Source organism: Aquarana catesbeiana, linkage group LG02, assembly GCF_042186555.1.
Source record: "Aquarana catesbeiana isolate 2022-GZ linkage group LG02, ASM4218655v1, whole genome shotgun sequence".
NCBI lineage: Eukaryota > Metazoa > Chordata > Amphibia > Anura > Ranidae > Aquarana > Aquarana catesbeiana.
The window spans coordinates 306,618,983-306,637,849 of NC_133325.1; the positions used below are offsets into that span (position 1 = coordinate 306,618,983).

The window sequence follows — 18,867 nt, forward strand, 5'->3', positions numbered from 1 at the left end:
GGTAGTAAAGCAGTTGCAGACCAAAGGTTTTAATAAGGAGACATGAAATACATTTGAAATACACATATTAGAAGGAAGGTCTAATGCATAAGCCACTGGGTTAATCCTGCGAAAAATACGGAAAGGCCCAAAAAAACGAGGTGCGAACTTCAGAGAGGGAACACGAAGTCGGAGGTTGCGAGATGACAGCCAGACCCTGTCCCCAACTTGGTAGGAAGGCGCAGGCAGGCGTCTGCCGTCAGCATGCAGTCTGTACCTATCATTAGCATGTCGCAAAGCCTTCTGGACTTGTGCCCAGGTGGAACGAAGACCACAGAGATGCTCCTCTAATGCAGGAATACTCTGCGGAACAAATGAGTCAGGCAACATGGAAGGTTGGAAACCATAGTTCGCCATAAACGGGGACAATTGGAAAGCAGAATTCAAGGCACTATAGTGAGCAGACTCCACCCATGGTAAGAGGTCTAACCAGTTGTTATGATGGTCAGAAATATAGCAACGTTCTCCAAGGACTGATTGGCTTGTTCTGCGGCCCCATTAGACTGCGGGTGATATGCAGAGGAGAAAGCAAGCTGAATTCCCAACTGTGCACAAAAGGCTCGCCAGAACCAGGACACAAACTGATTACCCCTGTCTGAGACAATCACCTTGGGTAGCCCATGTAAGCAAAAGATCTCCCCAGCAAAAATGGAAGCCAGTTCCTTAGAAGTGGGCAACTTCTTACGTGGAATACAATGGGACATTTTCGAGAACCGGTCAACCACCATAAGGATAACTGTGTTGTCCTGGGAGTTGGGTAACTCCACAATAAAATCCATAGACAGGTGGGTCCAGGGCCTCTCTTCATTGGGTATGTGTTGTAGGAGGCCCACTGGAAGGTGTCGTGGAGTCTTACTCTGAGCACACACGGAACAGGCAGCTACGAAGGCGAAGGCAGAGATCATCTGGACTGGACGGCTTAAGTAGGCATGACTGACGAGCAGGATATCATCAACAGGTGAGTCACTGTGGAGAGATAGGAGCTGGCAATTAGCCGACAGCTGAGTGGCCAGCTTTGAGACGGAAGGGCTGAGCCCAGCCCTGACAATATTCTATATATATATATATATATATATTTTTTTTTTTTAATTGCTATGTTTTTTTCCACGAAAGGAGTAAACCCTTTAAATGAACAAGCTGAAGGTAGAAGCTGATTTTCTACTATACACAGCTGCTGTAATTCCTGTCTTCTCCAGTTTTAGGCTGGCAATACATTCTACATTTTCCTTTTTCAATTTCCTTTAGATTTACCTTCAACTATGTTGTGCAAGAGCCTGTCTGATTGCATACAAATTGAAAGTGTTTAGGTTTAATCTCATATTAGATGGTTTTAGTAAATCTAAAGGAAAATTGTATAAGAATATTGTATAATATATGGCCAGCTTTTTAGTTAATTCCCCCTTCTCATTGCTTTTTTGCTTGATCGGACAACAGTAGTCAAGAGAATTTTATCTCAGTCACTAATCTAAAGCTTAGTACACACGATGAGAGTATCAAAAAAATGATCGTTCGTTTTTCTTTTTGCATGCCAATCTACTTATCGATATGTACGACAGAAAAAAAAAAATTGTAAGTGATATAATATATTTGTATTGTATTTTTGGATGAAAACTGTACTGATTAAACTGCCCGTGAAACGCGTTGACCCGGGAAAAGAAATCCTACAATCAGAAAATGAGTTACCTTGGATGTCTAACTTATGGAGATGTTTTTGGAGTGTTTGTTACCCCAACACTTCATATTCCTGATATTTGCTTGCTGTACCATGTATTTGTATGAGAACGTACCCTCTTCTCTTTGTATTGCTTTCTTTATGTGAAATCCCTGGTGATCCTGCTAGTCCCCTTTCTTTCCTAATAAAAACTGACCACACTAAGCAGGAGAGCACACCTTGGTCAGTTCTCTAGCTGTGCTGGGAACTCAGTGTATTCTCCTGCAATGATAAGACTCGTCTTGGCACGCCACTGCTGCACAACCGTTCACTGTAAAGCTCAGTGTGAGAAAAGTAGTAGTAACTGTAAGCACAAATACGCAAGTGCATACAATACTTGGGTTGTTAACTGGCTAGGCAATTAGTCCATAGCATTAGATCTGACAGTTCAACGGTTAGGCAAGTATCAGGCAGTTCAAGGGTTAAGCAGGTATCGTGGCAGGTCAAATGGCGGCTGCTATCCTCAAAGAGCTGGCTCTGTAGTAGGCAAGAGAAAGGTAGAAAAGGAAGCGCCACCTGAGTGTAGTATTAGGGAATGATTTAATGGCACAATATGAGGTCACACTTACAGGAAAAGGAAGTTAAAAAGGCTTATCTGTATATGAGATGGTCCATAGTATGGTCCTCAGGTCCGGATCCGGTGGTGCTGCAGAGATGCAGGGCTGCAGATTGTTGATTCTCGGCCTTAGGAACATTCTTTGACTATCAGGAAGAGGCTGGGGCTGGCGTGGAATGCACATGGAGCGCATGAGACGTCACAGGTCATACGATCACTTCCGGGAACACTTCCGAGGGAGGATTTCAACCAAGAAGAGAGACTCTGGATTGGCTACGCGCTCGGAGCTACTGCTCCTTCAATAGGCCTGAATTGGAAGTGTCAGCAGTGTGCTATTTATAAGGATATGGATATATGTACATATTTTTGGAAGAGCGTATACTATGTCTTTTTAAAAAAATTTATGATCTAAAATATGATTTATGCTCACCAAGTGTTTGCATATACTGGTGCGTTCTTAGTAACTGCCAATTATCATTAATTGTGAACTATTGACCATTACCTAATCATCTACACATTTATCTATTAATTATTTTCTTCCCCTGATTTTAAATATCATTCCTTTTATTTAGACATATGTATCAGTGTATTAATCGGTTCTTTCCCCTTTATTGCATTTTGTATTGCATAGTTTTGTCCAGAGTCAGCGTTGTGCCCTTTTTGGCCGGCGCTGGGACCTGTTGTCCCACGGCACCAGCTTATAAATAGCACACTGCTGACACTTCCAATTCAGGCCTATTGAAGAAGCAGTAGCTCTGAGCGCGTAGTCAATCCAGAGTCTCTCTTCATGGTTGAAGTCCTTTCTCGGAAGTGCTCCCGGAAGTGATCGTATGACCTGTGACGTCATGTGCATTCCACGCCGGCCCCAGCCTCTTCCTGATGGGCACAGGACGTTCCTAAGGCCGAGAATCAACGATCTGCAGTCCTGCATCTCTACAGCACCACCGGACCTGAGGACCATACTATGGACCATCTCATATACAGATGAGCCTTTTAACTTCCTTTTCCTGTAAGTGTGACCTCATATTGTGTCATTAAAGCATTCCCTAATACTACACTCAGGTGGCGCTTCCTTCTCTACCTTTTTCTTGTAAAGCTCTGCGTTCTGCTGCTTCTCCCCCCCCCCCCCCCCCCCAGCTCTAATGCAGCTGAGAACAGAGAGAATGTGATCAACTATAAAAAAAAAGGGAAAAAAGTGTTTATAATGTTTTTGTTTTTTTTTCAGATCTTTAGAAAAATGTTTGCCTTTCATTTCTATTTTAAACTAAATGAGTTGAGGTGATCAAGGTGATCATTTACAATCACTTTATCTCTGTCTTAATTTTTTTATTGATATCTCTAATAAAATATTACATTTTATACAGTGTCTTACAAAAGTGAGTACACTCCTCACATTTTTGTAAATATTTTTTTTAATGTGACAACACTGAAGAAATTACACTTTGCTACAATGTAAAGTAGTGAGTATACAGCTGTATAACAGTGTAAATTTACTGTCCCCTCAAAATAACTCAACACATAGCCATTAATGTCTAAATCGCTGGCAATAAAAGTAAGTACACCCCCAAGTCAAAATGTCCAAATTGGGCCCAATTAGCCATTATCCCTCCCCAGTGTCATGTGACTCATTAGTGTTACAAGGTCTCAGGTGTGAATGGGGAGCAGGTGTGTTAAATTTAGTGTTATTGCTCTCACTCTCTCATACTGGTCACTGGAAATTCAACATGGCACCTCATGGCAAAGACCTCTCTGAGGATCTGAAGAGTTGTGACTCTACATGAAGACGACCTAGGCTATAAGAAGATTGCCAAGACCCTGAAACTGAGCTGCAGCACAGTGGCCAAGACCATACAGCGGTTTAACAGGACAGGTTCCACTCAGAACAGGCCTTGTCATGGTCAACCAAAGAAGCTGAGTGCACGTGCTCAGAGCGTCATATACAGAAGTTGTCTTTGGGAAATAGACGTATGGGTGCTGCCAGCCTTGCTGCAGAGGTTGAAGCGATGGGGGGTCAGCCTGTCAGTGCTCAGACCGTATGCCGCACACTGCATCAAATTGGTCTGCATGGCTGTCATCCCAGGAGAAAGCCTCTTCTAAAGATAATGCACAAGAAAGCCCACAAACAGTTTGCTGAAGACAAGCAGACTAAGCACATGGATTACTTGAACCATGTCCTGTGGTCTGATGAGACCAAGATAAACTTATTTGGTTCAGATGATGTCAAGCGTGCGTGTCAGCAACCAGGTGAGGAGTACAAAGACAAGTGTGTCTTGCCTACAGTCAAGCATGGTGGTGGGAGTGTCATGGTCTGGGTCTGCATGAGTGCTGCCGGCACTGGGGAGCTACAGTTCATTGAGGGAACCATTACATAAAAAATGGAAAATACCGCGCTGACAATCAATTGTAATGTATAGAGCAGCCAGCACAATAAAAGACAATTTGTGTAAATGGATCATAAACTAATTTGCAGCGCTCAAACATATAATTAAAAAAATGATACAAAACCGAGTGACCAGAACTGAAACATAAAAGGAAAGGTTGATTGATCCCTACAGTGATAGTATCACCTACATGAAAATACCGTATACAGTGCTGTAAATTTATACAGAACAAAAGGTTTTATAACCATATAATAATTCAGTTAAAAAAATATTCATGTGGTAAAAAGAAAGTCCATAAAGAATTCTTCATATAATTGTGCACAACTTGACTGAATGGCCTCAGGTAACCATGAATGCCAACATGTACTGTGACATACTGAAACGGAGCATGATCCCCTCCCTTCGGAGACTGGGCCGCAGGGCAGTATTCCAACATGATAACGACCCCAAACACACCTCCAACACGACCACTGCCTTGCTAAAGAAGCTGAGGGTAAAGATGATGGACTGGCCGAGCATGTCTCCAGACCGAAAGCCTATTGAGCATCTGTGGGGCATCCTCAAATGCAAGGTGGAGGAGCGCAAGGTCTCTAACATTCACCAGCTCTGTGATGTCATCATGGAAGAGAGGAAGAGGACTCCAGTGGCAACCTGTGAAGCTCTGGTGAACTCCAAGCTCAAGAAGGTTAAGGCAGTGCTGGAAAATAATGGTGGCCACATAAAATATTGACACTTTGGGCCCAATTCGGACATTTTACTTAGGGATGTACTCAGTTTTGTTGCCAGTGGTTTAGACATTAATTGCTATGTGTTAAGTTATTTTGAGGGGACAGCAAATTATACAAGCTGTACAATCACTACAGTGTAGCAAAGTGTTATTTCTTCAGTGTTGTCACATGAAAAGATACAATAAAATATTTACAAAAATGTGAGGGGTGTACTCACTTTTGTGAGATACTGTATATAAACAATCTTTTCCTGTCTGTATTACACCCAGGGAGGTACAGATAAAGTCCCATATAGCTTGTATATATTACTTCGGAGATAGGACTTCCAAAGGGTTAAGATTTTATAGCACTTTACCCCCACACAGAAAACTATGTTTAACTACTTAAGGACCAGAAGGATTTGCCCCCTTAATGACCAGGCCATTTTTTGCGATACGGCACTGTGTCGCATTAACTGACAATTGCACGATCGCGCAACATTGTACCCAAACAAAATTGACGTCTTTTTTTCCCACAAATAGAGCTTGGTATTTGATCACCTTTGCGGTTTTTATTTTTTGCGCTATAAACAAAGAGCGACAATTTTGAAAAAAAAATCAATTTTTTAAAACTTTTTGCTATAATACATATCCAAAAAAATATATAAAAAAACACATTTATTCCTCAGTTTAGACTGATATATATTCCTCTACATATTTTTGGTAAAAAAAAATTGCAATAGGCGTATGTTGATTGGATTGCGCAAAATTTATTGCGTCTACAAACTATGGGATAGATTTAGGGACTTTTATTTTTTTTATTGTTTTTACTGGTAATGTTGGCGATCTGCGAATTTTAGCTGGACTCCGACATTGCAGGTGACAAATCTGACCACAAGTGACACTTTTTGGGGACCAGTGACATTATTACTTAGCACTAATTATTGATCAGTGCCATAAAAATGCACTGATCAATGTAAACATGACACTGGCAGGGAAGGGGTTAACACTAGGGGCGATCAAGGGGCTAAGTGTGTTCCCTCAGCATGTTCTAACTGTAGGGGGGATGGGCTACCAGGGACATGACAGAGATCACTGTGCACTGGGAACAGTAGATCTCTGTCAAGTCTCCTGTCACAATGGGGATCCAATTGTTTACACTGGCAGATCCCTGTTCTGACTCTGTACTACGCGATGGTAGGTTGCCAGCGGACATCTAATCCGCCTGACCCGTGGGCACGCTCCCGCAGCGTGCAGCGGGAGTGGGAATGCAGCGGCATGCACCCACCCTGCAACTGCACCTGAGCGAGCTGCCGTACAGCTACGACGATTCACGCAGGAGAGCCAACCTGCCACTGTATAACGACGGTGGCTGATAGGCAAATGTTTAACCACTTGCTTGCTGGGCACTTAAACCCCCCTCCTGTCCAGACCAATTTTCAGCTTTTAGCGCTGTCGCACTTTGAATAACAATTGCGCGGTTACAACACTGTACTCAAATGAAATTTTTATCATTTTTTTTCCCCACAAATAGAGCTTTCTTTTGGTGGTATTTGATCACCTCTGCAGTTTTTATTTTTTTGTTAAAAAAATTGAAAAATCAGAATTAAAAAAAAAAAATTACATATTTTTTATATTTTGTTAACAGGTAATTTTTCTCCTTCATTGATGTACGCTGATGAGGCGGGCACTGATGGGCACCGATAGGTGGCAGTGATGGGCACTGATGGGTGGCAGCGATGGGCACTGATGGGTGGCAATAATGTGCACAGATTGCTTACACTGATGGTAGCACTGCTAGGTGGCACTGATTGGCACCACTGGTGGGCATTGAAAGGTGGCACTTGTGGGCACTGATAGGTGGCACTTGTGGGCATTCATAGATGGCACTTTGGGCATTCATAGGTGGCACTGCTGGGCACTGGCAGGTGGCAATGACAGATGGCACTGGCAGGCTCAGATGAGGCATATGTGCCTCCTTCCTCTTCGGGACCGAGGTCCCTTTATAAAATACATAAACCGGTGATTGGCTTTTTTTTCTCCTCACGCTGACAGCAAAAAGAAACCGGATACCGAGCTTTTGTTTACATCATGTGATCAGCTGTCATTGGCTGACAGCTGGTCACATGGTAAGGGGTCAGCCCCTTACTCGGATCTGTGATCATCCGAGTCTCTGTGACTCGGTGATCACAGCGCACCGCGTGCCCTGCAGGGGTGCGCGCGCACCGCACGCCCTGCAGGGTGCGTGCGGTGCGCGTGCACAGGGGAGGACGTCCCATGACGGCCTCCTGGAAATTGAGGTCCGCACTGTGGCCGTCATTCGGAAATTGAGGTCCGCACTGTGGCCGTCATTCGGCTATGGGCCGGACCTCAAGTGGTTAAATGAATTTCAAACGATCTGGTAATTCTGAGAAAAATTTTCATGTTTGTCCCTTTGGGGTCAGAGCTGGTCTCAGCCCTTCCGTCTCTGAGCTGGCCGCTCAGCTGTCGGCTAATTGCCAGCTCCTATTTCTCCACAGTGACTCACCTGTTGATGATATCCTGCTTGTCAGTCCTGCCTACCTAAGCCGTCCAGCCCAGATGATCTCTGCCTTTGCCTTGGTCACATCTGTAGAGACGCTCTCCTGTGTTCTGTTAAAGACTTTCTTGGCTGACATTCCTTCTGGCTCCAGATCCTGCTTACTGTTCTACTACGCTTCATATCTGGCTCCTTGATGTTTTGGCTTGACTGATATTCCGGTTCCTGAACTCTGGTTATGTTTTGACTATGTTTACACTGTTTACCTTTTTTATTATTATTAAACAAGTGAGATTTAACTGTACTTCTGTCTCAGTCTGATTCATGTTTTCTGACAGTAGGCGAAGGCCATGAATTCAGAAGATGCAGTCAATCCACTTGTTGGTAATATTTTTTCCAGATTAGATGAGCAGGATCACCACATGGATTCGTTTGCCATGGCGTTACAAAAACTCCTGATTCACACGGCTCACCTGGAATCTCCCACTGTGGCTGCACTGTTCAACTTATGTTGCAGGCCGTCCCTGCTGCTGCTCCCCCTGTGCAGGCACCCGCCTCGAGTATTACCTCTATAAGAGGTATGTCTGGTTCTGCTCCACTTCCCCAGCAATTTGGGGGCAATTCAGTCCAATGCAGAGGGTTACTCAAGCAGGTTGAGATATACTTTGAGATGCTGCCCCAGGCGTTTCCCATGGACAGAAGCAAAGTAGGTTTTGTGATATTTTTGCTTTCTGAGAGAGCCTTGACCTGGGCAAACCCTCTATGGGAGAGGCAAAAATCTGTTGTCTTGAGTTACCCTGAGTTTGTGGCTTCTTTTAAAAGGGTATTTGACGTTCCCGCACGCTCCGCTTCTGCTGCCAAGTGCCTCATGTCCATCAAACAGAATACGAGAACTGTTGCTGATTACGCCATTGAATTCCATACTCTGGCAGCAGAGGTTGCTTGGAACAATGAGGCCCTCGTGGCTGCTTTTTCTCATGGTCTCTCGCAAACCATCAAGGATGAGATAGCAGCCCGAGATATACCCACCAAGCTGGAGAAGTTGATCACGTGATCATCCTCATTGGTTCCAGACTCAGAGAAAGACTTGCGGAAGCCTCCTGTACATTTGTGTCCAAACTTTGCAGTCCCACCCTTGCCTCCCTCACCTCCCATGCCTCTTGGTACCGAGTTGGTCTGTGAAGATGAACCCATGCACTTTGGCTTCACGCGTCTCTCCTTGGATGAGAGAACCATTAGGAGGAGGGAGAGATTGTGCATTTATTGTGGCCAGGCAGGTCACTTTTTGAAGTCTTGTCCTACATGTCCAGGGAATACCTGAACCTTGAGATCCTGTCATGGACAGACCTTAGGTGGCATTGTTTCGTCCCCAGTTATCCAGAAGGATAAGCCCCAGGTTTTGGTTACTGTTTCCGGGGCTGAGTCGTCCGTCGAGACACAGGCTCTAATCAACTCTGGGGCTGCAGGCCTGTTCATTGATGCTGCCTTTGTATCGAAGCACTCAATTCCGCTGCAGCTGCATGACACTCCACTTGCCATTGAGGCTCTTGACGGGAGAACTCTACAGCCTGCTCATGTGACTCATGAGACTGTTCTGTTGTCCATGGCCGTAGAGGCTCTTCACCATGAGATAATCCAATTCCAAGTTATTTCCTCACCTAAGTTTCCGCTGGTTATTGGTTATCCTTGGATACAGAGGCACAACGCCTCTTTTGATTGGCTCCATGCTGAAGTTCTCTCCTGGTCGCCACAATGCAGTAAGACATGCTTTCAGAAGGTAGCCAAGGTCCTGTACACCTCTTCACTCTCCTCCCTGATGGGGGAGTACCGCGATTTTAGCGATGTCTTTGGCAAAGATCAAGCTGGTAGTTTGCCTCCACACCAGTCGCATAATTGCACAATTCTCAAAGATGTGTCATTGTATTCTACTTAAGAAGTTGCCCACTTCTAAGGAACTGGCTTCCATTTTTGCTCGGGAGATCTTTCGCTTACATGGGCTACCCAAGGTGATTGTCTCGGACAGAGGTAGTCAGTTTGTGTCCCGTTTCTGGTGAGCCTTTTGTACACAGTTGGGAATTCAGCCTGCTTTTTCCTCTGCGTATCACCCTCAGTCTAATGGGGCTGCAGAACGAGCCAATCAGTCCTTGGAGCAATTCCTACGTTGCTATATTTCTGACCATCATAACAACTGGTCAGATCTCTTACCGTGGGCGGAGTTTGCTCACAATAGTGCCTTGAATTCTGCTTCCCGGTTGTCCCCGTTTATGGCGAACTATGGTTTGCAACCTTCCATGTTGCCTGACTCATTTGTTCCGCAGAGTATTCCTGTGTTAGAGGAGCATCTCTGTGGTCTTCATTCCACTTGGGCACAAGTCCAGGAGGCTTTGCGACATGCTGATAGGTACAGAGTCCATGCTGACTGCAGACGCCTGCCTGCGCCTTGCTACCAGGTTGGGGACAGGGTCTGGCTGTCATCTGACTTCATGTTCCCTCTTTGAAGTTCACACCTCGGTTTATTAGGCCTTTCTGTATTCTTCGCAGGATTAACCTAGTGGCTTATACATCAAAGCTTCCTTCTAATATGCGTATCTCAAATGTATTCCATGTCTCCTTATTAAAACCTTTGGTCTGCAACCGCTTTACCACCTTGGTGCCTCGTCCTCACCCTGTACAGGTTGAGAACCATGAGGAGTATGAAGTACAGTCCATTGTGGACTCCATAGGTTCCGTGGGCGCATACAGTACCTGGTGCATTGGAAAGGGTACCGGTCCGGAGGAACGCTCTTGGGTCTCATCCTCAGACGTACAGTACATGCCCCTGTCCTCCTTCGTGATTTCCATAGATGTTTTCCCCTCAAGCCTGGTGGTCCTCCGAGGGGGAGGGGTCATTGAGGAGGGGGTACTGTCATGGCTGGGCTCAGCTGGCTGCTCAGCTGTCGACTAATTGCCAGCTCCTATCTCTCCATAGTGCCTCACCTGTTGATATCCTGCTTGTCAGTCCTGCCTACTTAAGCCATCCAGCCCAGATGATCTCTACCTTCGCCTTGGTCACATCTCTAGAGATGCTCTCCTGTGTTCCTTTAAAGATTTGCTTGGCTGACATCCTTCTGGCTCCAGATCCTGCTTGCTGTTCTACTATGCTCATCTCTGACTCTCTGATGTTTTGGCTTGTCTGACTATCCGTTCTGGTTCCTGAACTCTGGCTATGTTTTGACTACGTTTACTCTGTTTACCTTTTTTTATTATTATTAAACAAGTGAGATTTACCTGTACTTCTGTCTCAGTCTGATTCATTGGTTTCTGACATTCGGATAATTTCGGATGAAAGCTGTGTACTAGTGATCAGATTATCGAACGGGTCGCTTCAAAAGCGGTATTTTTTGTATGCTATTCTGATTGTTTGTATGGGCCTTAAAGTGGTTCTAAAGGCAGAAGGTTTTTTTTTAATATCTTAAAGTGGAGTTCCACCCACTTTTACAACTCTTCAGCATCCCTCACTAAACTGTGCACTGTAAATGAATTGGATATTTTTAATTTTTTTTTCTCAGCACCTACTGTATATCTGCTGTATTCATTTCTCACTTCCTCCTCCCTGGCCGTGGCCCATCGCATCATTTCCTGTTTGCAATGCCTTCTGGGAAGGGCGGCAACTTCCTCTGACACTGCCGTTTGCTATGGAAACCTGACCTGAAACCTATTACACTGCTTGTGCTGTACTGAGCATGTGCGAGATCTGCAAGGATGAGATCCAGGAAGAAATACAGTCTGGCTTCAGATGCCCACACTTAAGATGGCCACGGCCTGCTGTAAGTTTATAAAATAACAAACTATTGCTATAAACTAACAAAACAGACCTTAGTTTACAGACTAACTTTACTAGAATACATTAAGCTTGTGTATTATAGGGGTATTTTTATTTAAAAAGTGTAATTTCGGCCGGAACACCACTTTAATGCATTCTATGCATTGAGATGAAAAAAAACTTCTGTATGCAGCAGCCTACCTCAGGCCCCCTTAATACTTACCTGAGCTCCTTCCTCCTTCTCAATCCAGTGATGTTGCACGAGAAACTCGGCTGTTCAGGACTCACACGTCCCTAATTGGCTGAGACAGCAGTGGGGTGCCATTGGTTCCCATTGCTGTCAAAAACAGTGAGCCAATCAGGAGATAGAGGGGGGCAGGGCCAAGCCGCGGCTCCGTGTCTGAATGGAGCAGTGGCTCTGTTCGGGTGCGCCCATAGCAAGCTATTTTTCTTGGGGGCACTCAGCAGGAGGGAGGGGCGAGAAGCGTTAGCAAGGACCCGAGGAAGAGGGTTTTGGGCTGCTCTGTGCAAATTTACTGCATAGATCAGGTAAGTATAACATGTTGTTAATATCACTTTTAGGTGGTTGTAAAACCACTTTGTTCTCTTCATATAATCCTCAGTGTTAGATAACAATATCTGCCCAGTGTATGTGCTTTATAAAAAACGCTGTTTTATACCTTATTTTCTGAGCATCTCTCAGAGCTCACATGACTGCCTGCCACTCTAATCTCCTGATCTGAGAAGTACAGCGAGAGAAAGCCCTCCGCTGATGTCAGCCAGGAATAGAGGAGGAGAATAGTAGGCCGTCACCCTGAGCACCAAGCGGGGGCTATGAAATAAGGTAGAAAACATTTTTTTTATAAAGCACATACACTGGGGCACATAATGTTATCTAACACAGGCATTGTATTAAAATTACCAAGTAATTTTAGCAGCGGGAGGGGAGGGGTGGACACTGACACAAGATGACAAGCAGGGAGGGTGGGAAAGAGGACAGAGGAGAGCTGCAGATGATGGAGGCACTTAAACTGATCACGGTGGTCAAGGCTCAGCAGCCATGATAAACTGTGGTCAATTTACAGAGGGGAGGGGGTAGACACTGACACGAGCTGACAAGCGGGGGGGGGGGGGGATAGGACAGGGGAGAGCTGCAGATGACGGAGGCATGTAAACTGACCACAGTATCAGAAGCTCAGCAGCCATGATAAATGTGGCCAGTTTACAGAGGGGGAGGGCAGCACCAGGCAGGATCAACCAGGTATTATAGATTATATAAGGAGCCAAATTACACAGCACAAGCACTGTGCTGTTATTCAAACTTTAAAGGAACAGGATCCATTTTTCAACCGCTTTAAGGGAAAATTATTTTACAACATGGAAATTCTTTTGCAAAAGTGCAAATTCCCCTGCAAACTGAACAGCCTATTTGCCTCTAGTAAATAAACCCCTCTGTCTCATATTTTCTAGCAATCATCAAAGCAAAGTCTTCTTCATTTTTGGATAAATCAACTACTCTGTCTCATATTTTCTAGCAATCATTAAAAGCAAAATGTCTTCTTGATTTTTGAAAAGGGAGCGCATGGGATTGAGGTCCCCCGTCCACCTCTGGCACTGCCCCCCCACCCTCCTGCCTTGTACAGCAAAGTGAAGGCAGCCAATGCTGAGGTCAGTCGTACTATAGAATGTAGGAGGATTAGCCAAGTTGAATTAGGGAAATCCTATTTGATGCATGCATGTGGCGGGGGTTTAAGGCGTGCTATTTCCAAGGCACGGGCGATGCTATGAATATAACAGTCACAGCTCTAATCAGATTAAGAAACTCCCTTTCAAGACATTTAGGGAAAACGCAACATTACGCAAGATGAGTTGCTGATGAAAAGAGTAAGGTGGGCTGTATTGGTAGAGTAGGGGGGTGGGTATAGAGTAAGGGGGGGGCTGTATTGGTAGAGTAAGGGGGGGGACTGTATTGGTAGAGTAAAGGGGGGGGTTGGTAGAATAAGGGGGTGGGGGGCTGTATTGGTAGAGTAAGGGGGGCCTTATTGGTAGAGTAAGGGGGGGGTTGTATGGTAGAGTAAAGGGGGGGGGGTTGTATTGGTAGAGTGAGGGGGGGCTGTATTGGTAGAGTAAGGGGGGGGGCTGTATTGGTAGAGTAAAGGGGGGGGAGTTGTATTGGTAGAGTGAGGGGGGCTGTATTGGTAGAGTAAGGGGGGGCTGTATTGGTAGAGTAAAGGGGGGGGGGCTGTATTGGTAGAGTAAGGGGGGGGTTGTATTGGTAGAGTGAGGGGGCTGTATTGGTAGAGTAAGGGGGGGTTGTATTGGTAGAGTGAGGGGGCTGTATTGGTAGAGTAAGGGGGGGGTTGTATTGGTAGAGTGAGGGGGCTGTATTGGTGGCTGACAGACAGAAGGAGCTGTCATCGTTGTCACCAGAGACTATAGCTGTGAGTGTGTGTCCCCTGCTCTCCGGATCGCTCCATTGACTGGCAGATGGCCTTTGAGCAGCAAATGGCAGAAGTGAGCTGAGGATTCCCAGTGCGGCTGTTGCCCCAGGTACTGTCGGTGTATCCTGCTGCCATCCCCGGTGCTCTGCTCCCCATCCGTCACTCACACACGTGTTGTTTTCCCCAGCGTCAGGACTTTAGCCAGCAATCTAGGACTGCAGCAATGTCTTGTATTCCTTGACTGGGGAGGAAAAGCTGCTGCTGTTGCTGCAGTGCTGAGTCTGCTTTGGCTCCTGATGAGTGTGGGCTGTGCTTGTCGGAGATTAAGGGGCTCCCCCACCCCCATGATTACACATGGCCATGGACTCAGTGTAAACCGGTGCTGGTGGTGCTGCAGATTCCTGATCGCCTCCTTCCATCTCTCCTGCAAACTTCTCCCCACCTGCCTGCCTGTCTTCCTATGCCTAAAATGTCAGCAGTGGCTGGAGGGATGCAAGCAAGGCATGACTGCTGCATGCTTCTTCATCGTCAATCCAGGTCCCTTCCTTGTACCATGGTGCTGCTGAACACACAAGGACACTCCTTTTAAAGCCTAGGCAGATCAGAGGAAAAAAGAAAACGTTATGGACTTGTATTTATTTACTGATGGCAAGATAGAAGATTGAGGATCCAGCCACCCTGCCCTAATCACACTGACACCCCAGTTACCCTGCTCATGACATAACTATCTCCTCCCCCCACAGTCACTATTCCCTTGATGATTCCAGGAACTTCCTTTACTCTGACGCCTAATGCTGCTCACTGAGGCTTGCCTTAATCTGTAGAAGAAGTTCGGATGTAAGGCTCAGCTACTAGAACCGTAAAGGCGGTTACGGTTGTCTCGATCTGCCCCTCGGTGTGCCCGGGATGCCCGGAGGAATGTGGTACTCTCTCGTTGGATTGATTTCTGCTCCGGTCCTGGTGGCGGTGGTGTGCTGCGCCCAAAGGTAGGTTTCCCAGGCAGCCCCAGGGGCTTCATTACACTTTACTTTTGATGGGCCATGAGTCTTACTTTTGGGGGACCCCCGATTTGCCTCCAGGGTGCCTGGAGGAATGTGGTACTCTCTCTTTGGATTAATCTCAGCTCAGGTCCTAGTAGCGGCGGTGTGTTGAGCACAAAGGTAGGTTTCCCAGGGAGCCCCAGGGGTTTCATCACACTTTACTCTTGATGGGACATGACTTTACTTTTGGGGTACCCGCGATCTGCCTTCAGGGTGCCCAGATGAATGTAGTACGCTGTCTTTAGATTGATCACTGCTCCGGTCCTAGTAGCAGTGGTGTGTTGAGCACAAAGGTAAATTTCCTAGTGAGCCCAATGTGGCTTCATCACACTTTACTTTTGAGGGACCGTGGGCTTTAGTTTCGAGGGGACCTCCTCTCTGCCTCCAGGTGCACGAAGGAATGTGGTACTCTCTGGTCCTAGTAGAGATGGTGTGTTGAGCACAAAGGTAGGTTTCCCAGGGAACCCCAGGGGCTTCATCACACTTTACTTTTGAGGGGACATGGTTTTACTTTTGGGGGACCCCCGATCTGCCTTCAGGGTACCCAGATGAATGTGGTACTCTCTCTTTAGATTGGTGGCGTGTTGAGCACAAAGCTATGTTTCTCAGTGAGCCCAATGTGGCTTCATCAGACTTTACTTTTGAGGCACCATGAGCTTTATTTTGGGGGGCCTCATCTCTGCCCCATGGTGCACGAAAGATTGTGGTACTCTCTCTTTGGATCGATTTCTGCTTCTATCTAGTGGTGGTTGTGTGATGCGTTGAAAGGTAGGTTTCCATAGGGGCTTCATGAAAGGGGTCACACTTTACTTTTAGGGTGACCCTGAGTTTTACCTTTTAGGGGACCTCTGATCTGATCTCAGTGTGCTTGGGATGCCCAGAAAAATGTAGTACTCTCTTTGGCTTGATCTCTGTTTTAGTTTAAGTTTAGTGGAAGTCGTGTGTTAAGCCCAAGAGGGTTTCCAATGGAACCATGAGAGGCTTCGTCAAAAAAGTCACACTTTACTTTTGGAGGATCCCGATTTTTACATTTGGGGGACCCACTGATTTTAACCCCAGCGTGCCCGGAGGAATGTAGCACTCTCTCTTTGGATTGATCTTTGCTCCTGTCCTAGTGGTGGTGTGCTAAGTCCAAAGGTAAGTTTCCCATCTAACCATAGGGGCTTTCTCAAAGGGGTCCCACATTACTTTTATGGGACTATGATCTTCTTAAAAAGACTCTGTATATGGTTTTCTATATATTTAGTCACAAGTATAACCCATTTACTTCTGAGCTAGTGAGAGGAGCTGAAAAGTGATACTATTAAGCTTTTATGTAGCCTTTATTGGCACGGATTTCTTGAGAGGTGTAAAAAAGTTCAGCAGAAAATGTTGTTCTTCCTTTGTACTAGTCCCTGCTGTGACCAAATCTTTTGTATGTCCACAGTGTCAATGATCCCGGTAATATGTCATTTGTGAAAGAGACAGTGGATAAATTATTAAAGGGGTATGACATCCGCCTAAGACCAGACTTTGGAGGTAAGACACTTTTATTTCTAATGTATATGCTGTTTTTTATTGTTTCATTCGTCATCATCATCGTCCAATGCTTGCATTGGAATAGGTTATTGTATAGCCATAGTCAGTGTATGCAATGTAAAGTACACCATAAACATTGATTGTAAACCATCACAAGTTCCCTGTATGTTGATTGCATGCCTGCTAATATCCATTAAGTCGGAAGAAGTGGAGTTTCTAGAATGAGGGTTTCCTTATTGATTTCTTTCCAGGTTCTCCAGTGGCTGTTGGAATGAATATAGACATCGCCAGCATTGATATGGTCTCTGAAGTCAACATGGTAAGCCGACATGAATCCTCTCCTCTTCCCTCCTCTCCTCTCCTGCCCTGTGTGGGGGGCTGACTTCCAAATACTGTCTCTCCATTCTTAGCTGTGTGCGACTCCGGGCTTGGCTCTCATATAACCTATGTCATTGCGGCGGCCTCTTTGCTGTTGGTTTTATACTGCTGCTATTATTTGTCTGCATGCCATTGTTAGAATTCTGCGTGTTTGAGAGGTCTTGGAACGGGCTGTCTTTTCGTTTGTGTAGTACAAGTATATGAGCTGTCCGTGGTGCTGAAAGGTCTCTGCTAGAAATTGCTTTTTAAGCTCCGTCAATAGGACACTAATGCATTATCTGGCCGGTATACTAAAGCACTTAGGTCATGCTTCTAAATACTATGGGATACATTCAAGGCAGATAATGTTTACCATTTAACAGAACATTGAATTCTAATAGATTATTCTCTCTCTCTCTCTCTCTCTCTCTCTTTCTTCCTTGGTTCCTTGGTATCTCTCTCTCTCTCTCTCTCTCTCTCCTCTCTCTCTCTCTCTCTCTCTCTCTCTCTCTCTCTCTCTCTCTCCTATCTCTCGCTTTCTCTCTCACACTTTTTTCTCTTTCTTTCTCTCTCTCTCTCTCCCACCCCTTTCTTTTTCCCTTTCCCTCACTCTTTTATCTTTCTCCTCTCTTTTTTATGTTTCTCCTCTCTCTCTTCCCTATCTTTCTTTCTCTCTCTCTGTCTCTGTTACTATCTCTCCCACCCCCTTTCTTTCTTTCTTTCTTTCTTTCTTTCTTTCTTTCTTTCTTTCTTTCTTTCTTTCTTTCTTTCTTTCTTCTTTCTTTCTTTCTTTCTTTCTTTCTTCTTCTTTCTTTCTTTCTTTTCTTTCTTTCTCCTCTCTTTTTATCTTTCTATTTTCTCTCTCACTCTCTCTCTCCCTTGCTTTCTATCTCTCTCACTCTGCCTCCATCTTTTTTCTCTTTCTCTCTTTTTTTCTCTTTATTTTGTTATTTTGATCTATCTATCTATCTATCTATCTATCTATCTATCTATCTATCTATCTATCTATCTATCTATCTATCTATCTATCTATCTATCTATCTCTTCCGTGATCGCTTTCTTTCTTTCACTCTCTCTCTCGCTCTCCTATTCACTCTCTCTCTTCTTTTCTTTCTCACACCTTCTCTCCCACTCTTTTCTCTCTCTCTCTCTCTCTCCATTTTTCTATCTCTCCCACTCCCTTTTTCCGTCTTTCTTTCTTTCTTTCTTTCTTTCTTTCTTTCTTTCTCTTTCTTTCTTTCTTTCTTTCTTTCTTGATTGTTTTCTTTCTTTCTTTCACTCTCTCTCTCTCTCTCTCTCTCCTCTCTCTCTCTCTCTCTCTCTCTCCTATTCTCTCTCTTCTTTTCTATATCTTTCTTTCTCTCTCACACCTTCCCTATCTTTCTTTCTCTCTCTCTGTCTCTGTTACTATCTCTCCCACTTTCTTTCTTTCTTTCTTTCTTTCTTTCTTTCTTTCTTTCTTTCTTTCTTTCTTTCTTTCTTTCTTTCTTTCTTTCTTTCTTTTCTTTCTTTCTTTCTTTCTTTCTTTCTTTCTCCTCTCTTTTTATCTTTCTATTTTCTCTCTCACTCTCTCTCTCTCCCTTGCTTTCTATCTCTCTCACTCTGCCTCCATCTTTTTTCTCTTTATTTTGATCTATCTATCTATCTATCTATCTATCTATCTATCTATCTATCTATCTATCTATCTATCTATCTATCTCTTCCGTGATCGCTTTCTTTCTTTCTTTCACTCTCTCTCTCGCTCTCCTATTCACTCTCTCTCTTCTTTTCTTTCTCACACCTTCTCTCCCCACTCTTT

At 44.9% G+C, this 18,867-nt stretch overlaps 1 protein-coding gene across 2 annotated transcripts in view; it reads left to right on the forward strand.

Annotated features, from left to right (window-relative positions):
* GABRB3 (gamma-aminobutyric acid type A receptor subunit beta3) overlaps nucleotides 1–18,867 on the forward strand; it is a 682,386-nt gene that overhangs the window by 367,339 nt on the left and 296,180 nt on the right. The window contains exons 1-3 of one of the 2 annotated variants that reach the window (XM_073614637.1): nucleotides 14,074–15,140; nucleotides 16,621–16,712; nucleotides 16,964–17,031. In XM_073614637.1, the coding sequence (XP_073470738.1) occupies nucleotides 15,061–15,140; nucleotides 16,621–16,712; nucleotides 16,964–17,031 (240 nt within the window). In that variant the 5' untranslated portion in view covers nucleotides 14,074–15,060. Of the gene's footprint in view, nucleotides 1–14,073; nucleotides 15,141–16,620; nucleotides 16,713–16,963; nucleotides 17,032–18,867 lie in introns of those variants that run through there. The other variant, XM_073614636.1, reaches the window with a different exon arrangement.